The sequence below is a fragment of the Marmota marmota genome, unplaced genomic scaffold (genome assembly GCF_001458135.2).
Source record: "Marmota marmota marmota unplaced genomic scaffold, marMar, whole genome shotgun sequence".
NCBI classification, from domain to species: domain Eukaryota; kingdom Metazoa; phylum Chordata; class Mammalia; order Rodentia; family Sciuridae; genus Marmota; species Marmota marmota.
Genome location: NW_025999905.1, coordinates 10,706,184 through 10,723,309, shown reverse-complemented (window position 1 = coordinate 10,723,309; position 17,126 = coordinate 10,706,184). Strand labels below are relative to the sequence as shown.

Below are 17,126 nucleotides of genomic sequence, written 5' to 3'. Positions count from 1 at the left end.
TGGAGTAACCCAGGATGCCTAAGAATGCCCACTGTGTGTTTGGTCATACAGTCACATAGAAAAGTTCACCTCACTAAAAAGGAGAATTTACCAAATGCCAGAGGTTTTGATAATTTGAGATTACTGTGCATGTTTTCTTAAGTGCTTTACTAGTGGGGAAAAAACAATCATTGTCTGGATCCCTTTTTACTAATCAATGTAGAACAATCAAGGTATAAACATATACAAGGAGTTCTTTAAAAATAGCTAGATAGCACATTCAAGTACTTGAAGATGACTTCTTTAGTGACAAGACAATACACTGCCAAAAGTCCCAGGTCTCTTGAGTTCTAGAACAGTTCCAGAGGTGTGGCATGGAGACCACATTCTTCCTAAATATGAAACTAAATTTTAAAAATATTTTTCTTTCCTGGGTGAGTACACTGAAAAATATGCAATTGTGCTACTGGAGAGTGCTTCATAGGACTGAAACAAACCACCTCGCCACTATTTACCTTTATAATTGTTATATACAATGAAAACAATGAACAGGGCATAGCACCATTATCACAATGGTTGTTCTATCAGTACTATTTATTTGAATATTCTTAAGAATTGGTTGTTTTAAGGATATTTCATCTACCTATAACTGGAAAAAATGGTATTAAATTCATATTCACAGATTAATGATTTATGGTTATCTGGAGGTGGACCCTACTGAAGTTCAATTAAATAAGACAGAATTGCTAAATAACATGTGAGAGCCACATTTAATATATTCAAGAGAACAGCCAAAGAATTTGCAGTTGAGAATTATTTTCATGAGGTTGTTTCTAAGTAAAAAATAGCATTATCTTTTCTTAAAACAGGCTTTAATTTTAAGGGACATATGAATTAGTTATAAATTATGAATGCAATTTTGGCTAACAATTGTATTTCTTTTAAAATGCTTTGGGATGTTGATTAAACATCTGAAAACTTCAGTAGTCAGTTTCTCAAGTTAACTGACATGCATGTGATTATAAAAACCATTAAAATGCGTAAAACATTCTGGAATCTGCCTGTTACTTTTTATTCAGGATGCACAAAAGGGTAGATACCTATAAAATAGACTTATAATTATAATAATTGTATAAAAACATCTCCTGGGATGCTTGCAATTTCCATATAATAGAGTAATTGAGTATTTACTTCCTATCCTTGATGATGTGAGCAATTAAAAAATATGTTCATTTAAAATCCTATGGTCATTCAGTAAACACATTTATGAGAGAAATGAAACCATTATCTATTAATCTATTAATCTAAATGCGATTTGCCTTTCAATCTTTGCTCTGATTACCACATTCTTCATATTTTATAGAAAAAGAATTATATATTACATAATATCTCTTTACTGGACTTGGGAAAATACAATTCCATAAAAACTCAAATACCACAGGGCACCATGTTGTCCATGTATGTGTCAGAAGCCACACACTGGAAAGAAATGAGGTGTAGTGGGCAGGGGTAAACTACTCACTCACTGAAGACTTAAGATTTATTTATTTAACTACCTCCCTTCTCTTCCTTTCCTTTTCCTTCTTTCCCTTCCTTTCTTCTTATTTTTTTTTATTGAGTCAAAAATCATCTGGACTTCTAAATATAGCCATCACTTCCATTTCATATCAAGCTAAGCAAAATAAAATAAAATCACAATCTGTCAAATCTTTAGACATGTAGATATCAGATGTACCATTTGAGAACAGAAAGATTAAAAATACAAATTTATGTCTAGGTCCCACCGCATTTGTCAGTTATTTGTTCAACAAAGAAAAAAATACATTTCTTTGTCCTCAAGATGACAAATGCTAATATTTGTTAAGCACTGCTCTCGGTTATGAGTCACTTTATCACCTTATTTCATAGGACCTTCCCAGCAACCCTAGAAGGCAGGTACTATTATTATCCTCTTTTTATGGAGAAGGAAATTGATCCTTAGAGAATTCAAGGAACTTGCCCAGAGCCACACAGCTGAGAAATGGCAGGCCCAGGATTTGCGCCCTGCTCAGCTAAATACAGAACCTGTGCTCTTTACCCCTGAGAATGAAAATAGCCAAACACTGAACATACGTGTACCAGAGCTTGGGATGGCGGCTCACGGAATGATTTTTTCCATTAGTTGGAGTGTCTTTCGTTGCTGATTTACTCAACAGGAATTCTTGAAGCTTCTGCTTTACTTCTGTACTTGCCACTGCCCCTGAAACACACACACACACACACACACACACACACACACACACACACGAGAGAGAGAGAGAGAGAGAGAGAGAGAGAGAGAGAGAGAGAGAGAGAGAGAGAGAAACAGATGTTGATTGTGAATCTTGTCCTCTCATGCATCTAGAATATTTAACAATGATTAAGAAGTAACATCACTGGTCATAGAATATAAAGTTTTCCTATTAAAATAAGAAACCAGAATCTAAAGAGGCTTTAGAAAATGGCACAGCGATACTTTGCAACTTATTAGTTAAACTGCCAATTTCCAAAAGACCTTCAATGAGTTCTTTAATTGCTTTTGCAGAAAGGGGATTCCTGGAATTAATATTAATGTCTTTTTAAGTTTAAAAAACACTGCTGAGGAACAAAACACTGTGTTTTAAAAATCAAGATTCTTGGGGGACCATATCAGATCCCTTAAATACATTAAAATGATCTTTTCTGGGTTTATAGTTTGAAAAACTTAACATTTTTAAAAACCCCTTTGAGCATTAAACAAATAAATATTGCTGACAATTCAGTTCAAGTCATCAAATTTAAACCTCGCTACGACCTGAGTTTGAACTGACCTAATATGGGGAATAATTTGGATTTGTCTCCCTCTTGTGGACGGAACGTTTTCAAGTGTGCTGTCTTAAATCTTTCCAAAGTCTGAGTATTCAGAAATTAAATGGAGGCTAGATGTGGCTTATGGAACAATGCTTAATTACTTGGCCAGGAGGAAAGAAATAATGAGGCTATGTGGAAGCAACTTTGTTATTAAACAGAATGGCTTATACAAGACTGCTTTAGTATGACATTATGTTTAAGATCCCAAAGAACAAAAATATCATCTTTCCACTGCTACGTTTACTTCTATGATATCCTGCAGACTGAATAGAGAGCTGATATATGAATGTCACAGCCTTACACTTGAGTCTATAACTTATTATCTTAATTAAACACCGGCAGTTTTGATAAGTTTAATTCCACTGTTTATCAGGCTTCTTTACAAATGATGATGAGTTCAAGGTGAGGGAAGAGAGTCCGTCTTTTACCCTGGTGCCTCTTACTTTCTCGTCCTCTATCTTTGCCTCTGAGAGGAGGAAGCTGCTGTTCTCTGCGATGCCTCTCTACTTCCTGTTCTTGCCTCTGCTGCTCCAGTTTCTGCTCCTTTTCTAGGAGTTCTTGTTGCTGTTTTATGGCTAGAAGTTCCTGTTGCAACTTGCGAGAAGAGAAAGACATGAGAGTGTGCAATTTCTTTAAGCTTTGTAGTCAACGTTGACTGGTCAAAAGTGAAATGCTATGAGCTTTTGGAACTTGTTTGTCATTAGTTCATAGTTTTACCCACTCTTTTTGAAAAGCATCAAAATCTGAAGGCAAGCAACTAAATGTCAAGATGGTCTTATTATCACTGACAGATACGGTTTTTAGCTAACTCCATTCCCTGTGTCTCTTTATCAAAGATAATTACCAAATCATATATTTTAGTTTATGTTGATTAAATCTTTAGTTCTCTGACAAACTCCCTGTACATATGAAATATACAAACAGGCAAATGCAGGGACTGCCCAGAAGTCTATTTCACAAAGTCTCTCACATTATAAATAAATAACCTAAATCTTCAGTTCTTAACCTAAGAAATGATGTGAAAATAATCAAGGTGAATAAAATGGTGAGATATGAGTCAATTGGGGGAAATATACCTGAAATAGAATGAAGGCTGAAAATGTCAAAACCTTACAGAAAATGTTCTCAATAGACTAAGGCAATCTGGGTGTCCATAATAGGTTCATCTTTCAAAACAGCAGAAGTCTCTAGACTTTCATATAGCACATAAAAACGTTTAGATGAGAGACACTGGTTAAGATGAAATCACTTCCATGAAACTATAGTCTAATGCACTATTGTTTGGCTTTCTGAGTTCCATGAATTCACTTCTAAATAACGAATAACATGAATATGAAATATTCCTAATAGTTATCTCAAGATGTCAGCTTCCTTTCAGGCTGAGAAATTTGTATCTATGAAGAATAGTAAATGTTCCCACTGAGGAATTACTGGACTCTCTGAATTCTACTTAGCCTCCAACATTACGAGTATGAGACCTGACAAGTTACTAAACTACTCAGAGCCTCAGTTCCTCATAAGTGAGATAGAGAACAGTCTTCCTCATATTTCATATTCATAATGCATACAAATTTAGTTTTTTGGTTTGAACCATACTAGTTTTCATTATTACTATTTGTAACTTTTGACACTAATGAAAGTATATTTTTATATTAGATTAGTACCTAAACCTCTGAATTTTATACTGAAAAGTTATAGAACAAAAACAAAAAAACCTCTATGAAATGGCATCAGGGTCTGTCAGGAATAACAGGAAAGCAAGTATGCAGGTCAACCATGATAGCCTTGTCACTAGCAAAGGACAAGGTTAGAAGCAGTTCTGGTTACTCTTCATATTAAAATGTTTCATTGTGGCTTAAAAAAAAATTCACTCTGATTACACTGTTTCGATGTTACTTCTACATAGATATTAGGATTGGTCACATTGATTCAGTGCTTCATCCAAAGCCCCAGTGCATCTAAACTTCAATCTCTCTTAGGAATCTAGGAAAGCACACAGTCTCATTACCATAGCTACTATTCACTACAAAGACTGCAGGAAGGAGGTTTAAAAAATAGAAAGAAATAAAGACTTCACCCATCTATTTCCAGATGTTCTGACCCCTGAGCAAGGCAGGGTGATTTAGGAGCTGTGGGGGTAGACAAGGTAAGACTATAGTTCTTGGAACAACTACTTTCTGGCTATGTAGCTTTGGAAAATTACATGATTTATCTCTACCTCAGTTTACTAGGTGGAAAAATGGGATAAGAGAAACCAAACTCAACAGATGTTGATTATTAAAGAAGCAAGAGAGTTAAAAAGGTGCATATTTAAAGCTCATGGACTGTACCTTCCTCCTGCAAGTAAAATCTTAATGAGAATTAAAAATATTAACTTTTAGCCTTATCCATAAAAAGAAACAAAATGAAATAAAAAGTTAAAAAGTAAATAACTTCCTAATCTTAAAAGGAAATTTTAAATATGTCTTTAGATTCTGAGAAAAATAATGCATTAATTTGGAAATCACTTTAAAAGCTAAATTTTCCTTTTAGCTTTCTCATAATCCTTACTCTCTTAAGAGCTCTTTTCCAACATTTTCCAGATGTCAATAAACCTATACTGTATCATTTTGTTTATGCCACAGAATCAATTATCTACTTTCTACTATTAGTTTTTGAGTAAAGTTAAATAATAAGCTATTTTCCAAAAATTATACTAATCTTCTGACTACAAAAGGCACCAAATAAAAATGAAAAGTAGAAACTTAAAGACAAGCAACTAATATGCTAATGACTTATTGGAATTACCCTGTATTCAGGGAAACATGACTCATAGAGAAGTAAAATGAACTACACAGTTCCTTCACCAACTAGGTGGAGAATACAAATCTTCCTCATGCATCACTTCCAACCAAACACATCTGGGAGGACTAAGGAAAGAGATCAAGGTGTCAATGTTCCCATTATTATTTCAAAATCAAATCAAAACAATACTTTTGCATTCACTCAAAAATAAGTTCATAAACTGAATAAAGTTTACTCATATTTTAAAATACAGCCCTGAGCTACAGATTCCATAAGGGACCCAAAAGTAAATTCTTACTCTTACTTTTAAGGTATCTTCTATATCAATAATATGAAAGAGTTCTTTTGGTAACGTTCATTAGAAAAGGAAAAGTTATAATTTGTATCATATATTTGAGTCTTTCTTAAAATGAAGATAGATAATATAGACCTCCAGGCTAAGGAAATATCTTAAGGAAACGTATGGAAGGAGATAGTATTCGATCTTCCCAGCCACTGGAATATTAACATGGTAAAATTATATTATATTTGCAAAGATTAGTTACCTATACCAACCTCACATTAGTGGTTGTACCTGATATGCAAGCAAAAGATTAAGTTCCTAGAATACAGACTGACAAAATATAACAGAGTTCATTATATTAATAAATTAACATATGTTGAAGTCATCTTTGAAGGACTTAGATATAAAAATAAAATTTTATCATAAATATATGCTATTTTATATTATTGTCATAATAAGTTCAAATCAAATATTTACTTCATCAAATTTAAAGATCCTTGCTTTTAAAAGTCTTTGTCAAATTGTTGAAAAATATGAATAAAGTATTTCTATCTGAAGATACAAAAAAATGAATACATGGTTGCATCTATAATAATCTGATAATAGACCATTGTGAAAATAATTCTGGGATAGGATATGGATATATTTCTTTTGGGATAATCTAAACAACCCAAATCATAAAATGTCAACTCTCCTCAAAATTCAATAAGTTTTTATCTACAGTCCTATATAAACATTAAAATATTTTCATCAGTTTGTCCATATAAAACACCCTTGAGGGGCTTGGATATAATGGCATGGTGGCAGAGAGATTGCCTAGCATGTCACATGCAAAGCTCTCATTTCAAGCCCCAGTACTGAAAAAAAAGTTCTCTCGGTTCATATAAGGTGACTAATTTATCCTTTCTGGTAAACTGTTTATGCAGATTCTATATAAATATAAAATGGGTCTTTCCAGGTTCATGGTTCTTGATGGTAAGAAGATGGGGCAAATGAACATATTGGAGAGAATCTAAATGAGAGGGGGAAGTTGGGAAGTTACTATTCCTTAGGAGTGATTCTGTTAAGCCTAAGGATAAGAGTGGTAGAGATTTCTCTATTAAGCAAAGCAGGTTTTTAGCAGGTTCTTACCCAAGGTTTTTACTAATACAACACAAATTACCTTCAAGCCATATATCCACGTCTTAATCACAGTGAAACTTCCCCCTCCGTTCTCCCATGGGTACTTCTCATGCATGTCATGTATGTCATGGTGCAGATGCCCCGACTAAGATCAGAGACAAAAGAAACATTTGCTACCTTGATGTGTTCCTGAAGCTGAGCCTGGTGTTGCCGGGTCAAGTTCTCATGTTGTTTCTGAAACTCTGCTATCAGGAGTTGCTTCTGGATTTGTTGCTGCTGCTGGATAAGAAGTAACTCCTGCTGCAGTTGCTTTTCACGGACAACAGGGTCCACCACAGGCATCATCATCCTGAGGTCTGTCCTTAAGTCTAAAGGCGAAATGGGCTCCAGACCCACTGGAACCTCTGACTTCACATCCACTAGAGAACGAGGAAAAAAAAAAGGAAGGGGGGGAATTAATACAATAATTTGGAAACAAGCAAAAAATAAGATACTATACTATATCCCGTATAACAAGTCTTAGGTCAATGATTCTAGTCATTTCTTATTTAATTTTTTTTTTTTTGAGAGAGAGAGAGAATTTTTTTTAATATTTATTTAATTTTTTTTAGTTTTTTCGGCGGACACAACATCTTTGTTTGTATGTGGTGCTGAGGATCGAACCCGGGCTGCACGCATGCCAGGCGAGTGCGCTACCGCCTGAGCCACATCCCCATCCCCAAGTCATTTCTTTATAATCACAATAGAAAGGCTTTTGTATGTCAGTTTTGATAAATGGAACATGTTCTAACTTTCATTCAGTATTTTGTACTCTGCCCTGAATCTTCTGCTCTTCTCTTGTTGTTCAACAAGATGAGTTCACTGGTATCAAAGTCATTCATAAAATTTCTCAACTAGACCACTTAAAAATATTAAGTCAACTTGGGACCAAGAAATAAGACAACATTAAGAGAAAGATGTCATATATCAAGAAAGAAATTCTGCAACAACTCAATTTGTGCATTTATGAACTTTTCTAAAATTAGAGTCAGAAAGACATTTGACCATAAAAAAGTAAAACTTGTAATATATTTACAGGGATATTGGGCCTAGCAAAAAAAAGAATACAGATCTATAAGACAAATGTGGGAAATGTCAATTAACCATAAAAATGATGCAAATGGGTGGCCAAAGCCAAACACCAAAGTAGTCAAGTTTCTAAGTGCCACTCTTTAAGCAGTAATCATCTGTATCTCCATAACCTCATTTCTGAAATAAACAAAGCAGAAGTTAAGGAAACTGAAAGTTATAATTAATTAAACCACCAAAGGAAGTAAGATCTGCTGATCTAAGGATAACTATAAAATATAATATTTAAATTGATGAAAATCAAATGAGATAATGCATGTAAAGTGCTCAGTACAACTTCTAATAGATAAGAATGTTGCTTCCTAACAGTAAAGCAAGAACGCTCACTCACTGGGTCATGTCCAGATGCACTGGCTCTTTATGCCTAGTGTCCATTCTGATTGGTCAGTGTCCATGCCAAACTGGTCATGAAATATTTTGAGTATGACTCTATCCCACAGGAATCAGGAGAGATTTATAATTAAATGAGACAAATTAAAGACAGTAGGGATTTTGGAATGGAAACTGGATGTTATGTCTCTTTTGAAAGAAGTGAACTACTATTTGGATCCAACCAATTATTCACAGGGAAAATATTCAAACCCAATATACACATTAAGATAACCAAATTTTTAATTGAAAATTTTTTCAAAAAAGTAAGCATTCTGGGAGCTTAACAAAATGCTTCTATAATCCAACTCTAATATGAAGGCTGCTAGTTTTCAACTTCTGCTCTAAACTCTGAATATCTATTCCCATTTTTTCCAGCTGTGCAACCCTGAGGATGTTATTGACTTCTCTAGGTATCAGTGCCTTAAAATGAGATATCTACAATAATAGTAACAATCAGGTTGTTAAAAGGCTCAAGTTAGATCATTCATTCATAAAACTTATAGCTTATAGGACATTTCTCAATAAAATTTTTGGTTTTGCTTTTTAAATTATATTAAAATGGCAATATCTTACATATTATAATAAATCAATATAAGAAAAAATAGGAAAATAAAATGGTATTATTTCTATTAAATATTAGAAAATAAATACACTAATACTTCTAGAAAAAGAAAAGCACACAGTGTAGCAAGTGAAAAATTACCTTCACTAGTAAAGAAATTAGAATTATAAATAAAAATATAGCATAAATATTGAATTATCATATGATTCATGTATATGTATACATCTGTGTGCATATAACACACCATTGTACAGTGCAAGCCTGTGACCAAATCATTTATTGAAAATGGTGCTGCCAATTGATATAAAAGTTCTGCAAAATCAATTTGATGATATGTGTCAAGAGTTATCAAATATTTCTGCCATTTGATTCAGATTTCCCACCTCTTGAAATATATCTTACAGAAATAATACTAATGGAGAAAAAAAGACAAGGTCAATGACCTATTGTTTACTGCAGTATTATTTTTACCAAAAATTGAAATCCCCAACTACAAGAAAATGTCAAAGTAAAATATGTTACATCCATTTGGTTAAAAAAAAAAATATATATATATATATATACACACACACACACACAATCACTAAAAATATAATGTTTATGAGAACATTAAAAATGCTGTTATATCATGAAGTGAACAAACAATAATAAAGATACATTTATACTATAAGTAAATAAAATTAATTTAGCCAATATACTAAATATGTATTACTTATCCCCTTAAAGTCCCTGTTTTTTTTTCTATATGATGGGTTCAGTAGTTTTTAAAAGACAGAAATTCCAGCCCTCACTAATTATATATTTTATTTAGATTCTTAATCATATAGGTCTGTGAATTCTAATAGCAAAGACTGGTGATACAGGGAATAGGGCATGGTTGTAATTTGAATGGAAATATGAGTGATTCTTCTCCTTTTTCTTCTTTTCTCTATTTTTCAAAATTGCAACTAATATTCTGACTATTCTTATAAGTATCTAACTTTGATTTTCAGATTCCGTACTGGGAACTGCAAAGTTAATATTCCATATGGATTTAAAAGCTATTTTCAATGAGTTAAGAAAGCCTAACAGAAATCCTGTCTGTAGATGTTACGGTTTAAAATACTAAAGCTGTAAATGTCCTTGCATGTCGTTTGAATTGTATGTGCATGTGCATGTAGATGAGTACCAATCTTGGGTGTTAATATTGGCTATTTTTCAGAATTGCATGTACTGATCAGAGGTTTTCACTGATGGCACTTTTTGTGACACTCTAATAAAAATGAGAAAATGATTCATTAATAAACTCTAGTTTAATAGACAATGTCTTCTAAAACATGATATTTATTAAAGGAAAGAAATTAATTGTGACAAGTCTGAAAGCAAATGAGGATGATGGCCTATGAGATCTCTTAGTTGTAATGCCCAGTGTAGAACTTTCAGTCAGTTCTAAGGTAACATGAGATTTTGAGCATTAACTTAAAAAGCTGGCATAATTTCAACCCAAAGCAATGACTGTTAATTATATATTTCATTTTACATTAAAAAAGCCAAACTATGGCCTTCAGTTTTTACATGAAAATCCCAGTAAACAAAGGTCAGATTTTAACTCAATAAAGACAAAATGTAAAAATCCAAAAGACCCTGCAGTCTCTCCTTACTGGCATTCCTATTATCCATAAAGTATAAAGATCAAACCCTTAAATTTATTTTTCGGCAAAAAAAAAAAAAAGATAAGAAAAAAAATCCCACAACTCTCTGAAACAGTTATTGTAAACCTCAAAGGGTAATTTGACTTCTTAACCTGCTATCCCAACACAAATGATTGTGTGTAACTGCTTGCCTTTGTTCAGAGACTAATCACTAAATTGTGAAAAATCACCCTCAACTTACAAAAACTGCTCTTGATTATAAATAATTGCCCAAGACTGAGAGAAAGCGGCAGGCAAGATCCCAGTCTTTCATCCAATTTATTCAGCAGCAATCCACATTCCATTTGTCTAGACTAAATATAGCAACGTTTATACAAGAAATCAATAGTGCCTGCAGAGAGGAGAGCAAAGGCATGAATATTTCATCAAACCCAGAGAGAAATGGCAATCAGCAAACTGATGGTTCTGGGTAGGTCATCTTTGGCCTGCTGGATTAGTTCCTGTTACTTGGACAATAGCTCATCTCTGCCTAATCATAATCATATCATAGTCATTCTTTCTATTTTTAGCATTAATTGCATTGTGGGTGACAAAGGCTCATCAGATTCCAAAAGGGATGTTATATTTTTCTTACATCTTTTGTGACAGGCTAGTGAGCCTCCCCAGGAGCAATAATAGTAACAATACTAAAGCTGAATTTCAACAAGTTGTAGTCCATTTCTTATCAGAGAATGTGAAAGAGCGGACATTGTCTAGAACTGCTCTGTTATCATAAATAGGAATAATCAATTACAAGGAAAAATTAACCACCAGTTTTAACAGTGAGTAAATGGAATTCTCTCTGTTCACAATGTACCTTGTTTGGAAATATTAACATTCCTCAGAAATTACTCAGAACAGGTGGTCAAGGATACATACTTTAGAAGGAAGGTGATAGGGAAAAAATAGTAATACTAATATTAGCTATAAATGACTCAGATTCTTTTAAACAGATCTCAGTACCTCATGGACACATTTGAGCAAGAACCATGACGGAGCTTTACATGGACTCCCCCTGTTTGAGATTACAAATATATGCAAATATATGTGATTTTATATTATTCTACTTCTTATATACCAAATGCCCAGTCAGAACATTTCTACATGTATATTCTCTAGTCTGAATTACCATTTTATAAAATCCTGTTCATTCTTTCTTCACAGCTTACTTCTTTGACTATGACTCCTTTATCTGTGGAATATTTACCTACTGATGTAATTATCTAGAAACAGTTTTTCATGAACCTATAAATGAAAAAGTTCCCACTTGAAAAACAAAAGAAAATCCGAGATCATACAGATGTTTAGAATAATTATGTTTATTTAAGCAACATACATATATATTGTTTAAATTACTGTGAGAAATATGAGTTATTTTTTTCAATTCCAGAGCTGTTATAAAGTTAATTCGGAGTGCTAAGAATAATACAGTAGGCTTCACTTTAGATGCCCTTATTCTTAGCAAAGGTAAGCAGGGAGAATTTTCACATGTTCAAAAACAAGACTTGGGTTGCTACTTCATCAGCTGGTTTGCAAACAAGGAGACCCCATTTTGAGAATGTTTTAGGGAACACTAGGTAAGCCCCAGGGATGGGACCATTTTAAGAATACATTCTTTTGTCCATGTACAACCACATTAAGGCTGAAGACAGATTGTGGTGCTCTCAAAGCAACGGTGTTCAAAATACAGGTTTTCACACAAAAAATTGGCTCAGTCATACCACCAATTTGTGCATCAATTAGTTAATTTTTCCACTCAGAACTGCCACAAAAATTGGAACCATGTTTAACAATCTCATGGCTACTTGATTACCCTTAGCACTCTGAATTAACTTTTTAACAGCCCTGGAATTGAGAAACCATCTCAGTTAATATTCATAATTGCAGAGGCAGCAACTCAGGATACAGTATCCCTGCTGAGCTAATTCACACTTATGTTCTTTACACCAAAGAATGGTTGTCCAAACCACTGACAAATGGACACAGGCACTAAAACTTCTAGATCTGGGGAGAAAGAGAGGCTGCTCTGATCATGTATTCTGTTTTCTCTCTTCTTCCTTTCATGCATAGAAAGCTGGGAGAATTTGGGCCCGATGGCTTTGTTCACTGGGAGAGGCAACCTGTTGTCGTGTGTTCTGCTTTAACGTTGTCCAAATAGAGTTAATATCACTAGTTTGGGGTCTGGAAAAGATTGCAGAATAGCTGCCTCAGAATAAATGCAGTCAGGGCTTCCTCTCAGTATGGTGATGTACATGCCAAATTCTATAGGAAATTCCTTACCTAAAACCTCAGTAGGAATAGCTAAATTCTATCATTAACTTTTTCCTATTTCTATTTTGTTGATGATTTTAAACTTGGCCACAGTGGGCTAGTTTTATTCTAACACATCAACATGAATCCTGTGATACTGTGTAATCTTAGAAACTCGGATCTAAGATAACGAGATGTGTAATGATACTAGTTTGTATCAGAGAGATGATCTTCTCTCTGTGGTGTGCAGACTTTTCCTCTTGTGCTTCTGTACTTTTTGGCCAATCCCAAATTCGTAAGGACTAACTTATTATAGAGACACCCAATACCAATTAGGAGGTTTTTTGGCTTAAAGTCACTAAATCGAGCTCTTTGTAAGCACATGTGCAATTGTATTGGTCATTCGTCAGCTAACTTAAGTACAGTTTTCAGTATGAGCCTTCTTGAACAGATATTAAAGTCCTTAAGGCCTGGGTGGAAGAAGACCCATCAGTAGCACATTTTATTTCTATTTCCTAACCATACCACTTCATGTGTGAAATGTCAACTCCACCTGGAAGAAGCTTCAATAGTGCTGTGTGGTGTAGTTTCCATGTTCCTGAGAAACTAGGATTCTAGCATTCTAACCATTGCTTATGTTAACCACCTGATAAATGTCCCCGAAGGATTCACACTAGTTTATATTTCCTTCACATCATTAATTTGGCTATCCTGAGATATGATAAAGAGACTGGGCCACCTCCGAGAGCAAGTTCGGGACCTATGAACTTTTCTCCAGAGCAAAAGAAAATGAAAAACAGGCTCTTTCTTGATGACACAGGGCTCAGAATCCACCAAAGGAAGCCCATCACTGGTACTCAATACTGCTTCTTTCTAGCAGGCTGCCAGTTGTGAAAAGGTCATAGTCAATTTCAGGCTAAGATACTCATTCAATGACACTGACCTGAAAGGGGGCCTGTGGGCTACCACCCAGAAAAACCCTGTCACTTCACTCACACTGGATGTCACCATCTTCCTCTTCCAGGTTAGCACCACAAAATCCCCTTCCCCAGAAGCTACTCCTCCCCTGTGCAGAGAGCTCTGGCAAAGGAACCTTAGGGACTCTAGTTACCTAATGTCTGCAAGCAGGGTGGAATGGCTTGTGCCTGCAAAGCTTTTATTTATAAACAAGTCTGTTTTTCAATTTCTTTCTCCTAATCTGTGCTATGTGTTTTAGTTTGGGTTTCCTAAAACACTGCTTGATCAACAAAATTCGTCATCATCAGATTTTGCCCCACCTCTCTAGTTTACCCCTTTCAGAAGCTAAACCACAGTCTCTAACACATAGTATTCCTTCAGGCCCTGTAGCACTGTTCTGTGCCCAAATGTCCTCCCTTATTAATTTAACACTTTTTTTTTTACTGTATGCTATTACTCTCTTAAATATAATGGAAATAAAAATGAAGAGTTTGAGGTAGTCCCTTCTTGTCAAAGGTCACAATAAAGTACATAAATATTGTAATGGGCAGAATGGGATAGGCTGATTCAGTTCTGTGGGTAGAAGAAAGTCATGAGAGGCACACTATAATCAGAGGCACAAATAATATACTATCTTGTTCATTACAGGACATTTTTTTTTTAAAGAAAAGTCACTGCTTATTCCAGGTGGTGTGAGAAAAAACTTCACAGGAAAATTATGCTTGCCTGACCCTCCTACACCATTCAAAAGAGAAGAAGGGAACTCAGGGCACACAGCAGTATGCACGAAGAAAAAGAAATGGGCAACTGCACATGGCTTGGTGACTGGACCCCATTAAGCACAGGTGATTTAAAAGGTCAGAAAGAGGCAGGAGACAGTTATTTCACAAAGCAGGCAGTATAGCCAATGCCAGAGCCACCAGCATCAGCATCACTGTAAAGACAAGGTGTTCAACCTGCAGTGGCCTCTGAGTTTATTCCCTTCCACAATCTGACCTACCTAGTTTTGAGTAATTTTGTCAGCACTAATTGACATCAGCTGTTTTTAAAAAGAAGCAAGTGTGAAAAAATGGCTTATGCAGTGGGAGTGGAACACATGGAATGAGAGAGGCTAGAGGAAAAGAGTCTCTTCTCACCCTTTCTCCTTTCTCTGCCAGATTAATGAATTAAAACAGTGGAGGTAGGGAAACAGTAAGGGAGATAAATAGGAGAGAGGTTTTCAGGCAGAATTCATAGGCTTTGCTAAGTTGAATAGCCTATGTCTTTTCTTGAGTCCTTAAAAATTGCTTTAAACCACACCTTGATATTTCCCTTGTCTGCTACCACAACCTACCCCTTGCCTTCTAACACTGACTTGGTTTAAACAAATACAATTCTGCAATTTTATTTATATTTTTATCCTTTAAATTCTGTTGGTTTTATCATAGCATAAGCTGACTGAGGACAGAGCTTATGGATGCCCTTTTGCATTTTGTTTGTATGATTCTTTGCCTTAATAGCTCCACTGCAGCATCAGTTCTTCATATTACACTATGTAAAGAAAATACAGGAGACTGTTAGGGCTGTATCTAAAATAACACTGAAGTCATTGTTTTTATTGCATCATGAGGTCGACACTCAGTCCCTGATCCAGCAAACATTTGTAAAGCCCCATGACATGCCAAAACAGTTTTTTTTTTTTTTTTTTTTTTTTAAAGTCAAGACAAGGAAATATCACCTCTGCCTTCAAGAAACTCACACTCTGATGCAGGAGATCGACCCATAAGCCATGTAGAAACTGATGCAGTGGGGACAATCAGGCTGGTGTTCTCCTCTGGAAGCCCTCTGGGCCCTCTTTACTTTCTCTCTAGGCCTCTCTATGGGAATCTCTTTCACTCCAGGGCTTTATTTTCTTCTTATATGGTGACTATTCCATCTCTGATCTAAATGCCAATTCCACACAGAGGAAAATAATGCCTACCCATTCATGCTGATTGCCTCAGTAGGGTTACCAGGTATAGGCCATCTTCTGAATTATATAAATGATAATGCCTCAGTCATGAATGTGTACCCTTGTAATCTTATTAGAATATTAAATCAAAATTGGCAAAAATGTAAAGTGAGAATTTTATTTTTCAAATCTCCACTTTGAAAGGTGAATTAAATAAATGTATATAAAAGGTAAAGTCTCTCAAACTTATTTAACCAAAATTCTTTGACATTTTACCTAAAATAAGTACCAGTGATTTTTTGAAACATGCTAAATAATTTTTTACTGAAAGTTCTTTGTTAGAATGTGTAGTCTTGGAAGGCATATATTTTTCTAGAAAATTAAATTATAAACTTGAATCTATATAACAAAAATGGGAAATAGGAAAAAAGTAATACAGCCTTGTTTGATAATAATGCTGCACAAATTTCACTTTAGTAATGCAGATATTCCCAAGTTGATTTTCTGCTATTAATATTTATGACAGCATCATCATGAAAAAAGAAAGAATTGCTAAATTATCAAACATTAAAAGGATAATTTTTATAAGAATTTAAATTGGTTAGTACAGAAACACAATTCTCTCTCAAAGTGATTTTGTTCAAATCATAAATGTCTTCAGTTACTTAAAGTGTACTAATACATGTTATAAATGAAAAGAAAATAAATGCAAAAAGCAATCTGGGCTTTGATTTACTATTCCCTTATTTCCCAGGAGTATGAACAGGAAACAAAATAACCACAAATGACTAAAATATCAGTAGGCCTTGAAATATCAACTTAAGTTAAAGCAAACTAACTTTTTAATCAAAGCCTATATTATTTTGATTTACTTAATTCAAACTCCCTCTCTGCAAATATGCTTTTGAATTAAGCAGTCATAACAAACCATAACACAAACATGAATTGCCAACTAATTTGTAATACATACTTAGTTCTGAAGTATTGCAATGTTTGCTAGTTCTTTACTATTTGAGAACTGGGTGAAGGCTTCATTGAGCTCCTTGCACTATGGCAACAAAATCAAGCCAATTTATGTAACTTTTAGAGTAACAGGAGCTAAGAACCTAATACATATTATTTTGTAATTTGAGATAAAAATGTAATCTGATATTAAGGTACCTGAAAAAAGAAACCTTGAATAGATGAGAAATTTTAACATTTTAAAACAGAAAATGCTGG

The 17,126-nt window shown here is 34.4% G+C and overlaps 1 protein-coding gene across 29 annotated transcripts in view; it reads right to left on the bottom strand.

Annotated features, from left to right (window-relative positions):
• Hdac9 (histone deacetylase 9) overlaps positions 1-17,126 on the bottom strand; it is an 863,294-nt gene that overhangs the window by 392,820 nt on the left and 453,348 nt on the right. For 18 of the 29 annotated variants that reach the window (XM_048799672.1, XM_048799670.1, XM_048799674.1 and 15 more), the window contains 3 exons: positions 7,214-7,455; positions 3,291-3,441; positions 2,092-2,218 (listed from right to left, as the gene is read on the bottom strand). In XM_048799672.1, coding sequence (XP_048655629.1) covers positions 2,092-2,218; positions 3,291-3,441; positions 7,214-7,455 — 520 coding nt within the window. The remainder of the gene's footprint in view (positions 1-2,091; positions 2,219-3,290; positions 3,442-7,213; positions 7,456-17,126) is intronic. The other 11 variants (XM_048799667.1, XM_048799661.1, XM_048799679.1 and 8 more) reach the window with 3 other exon arrangements.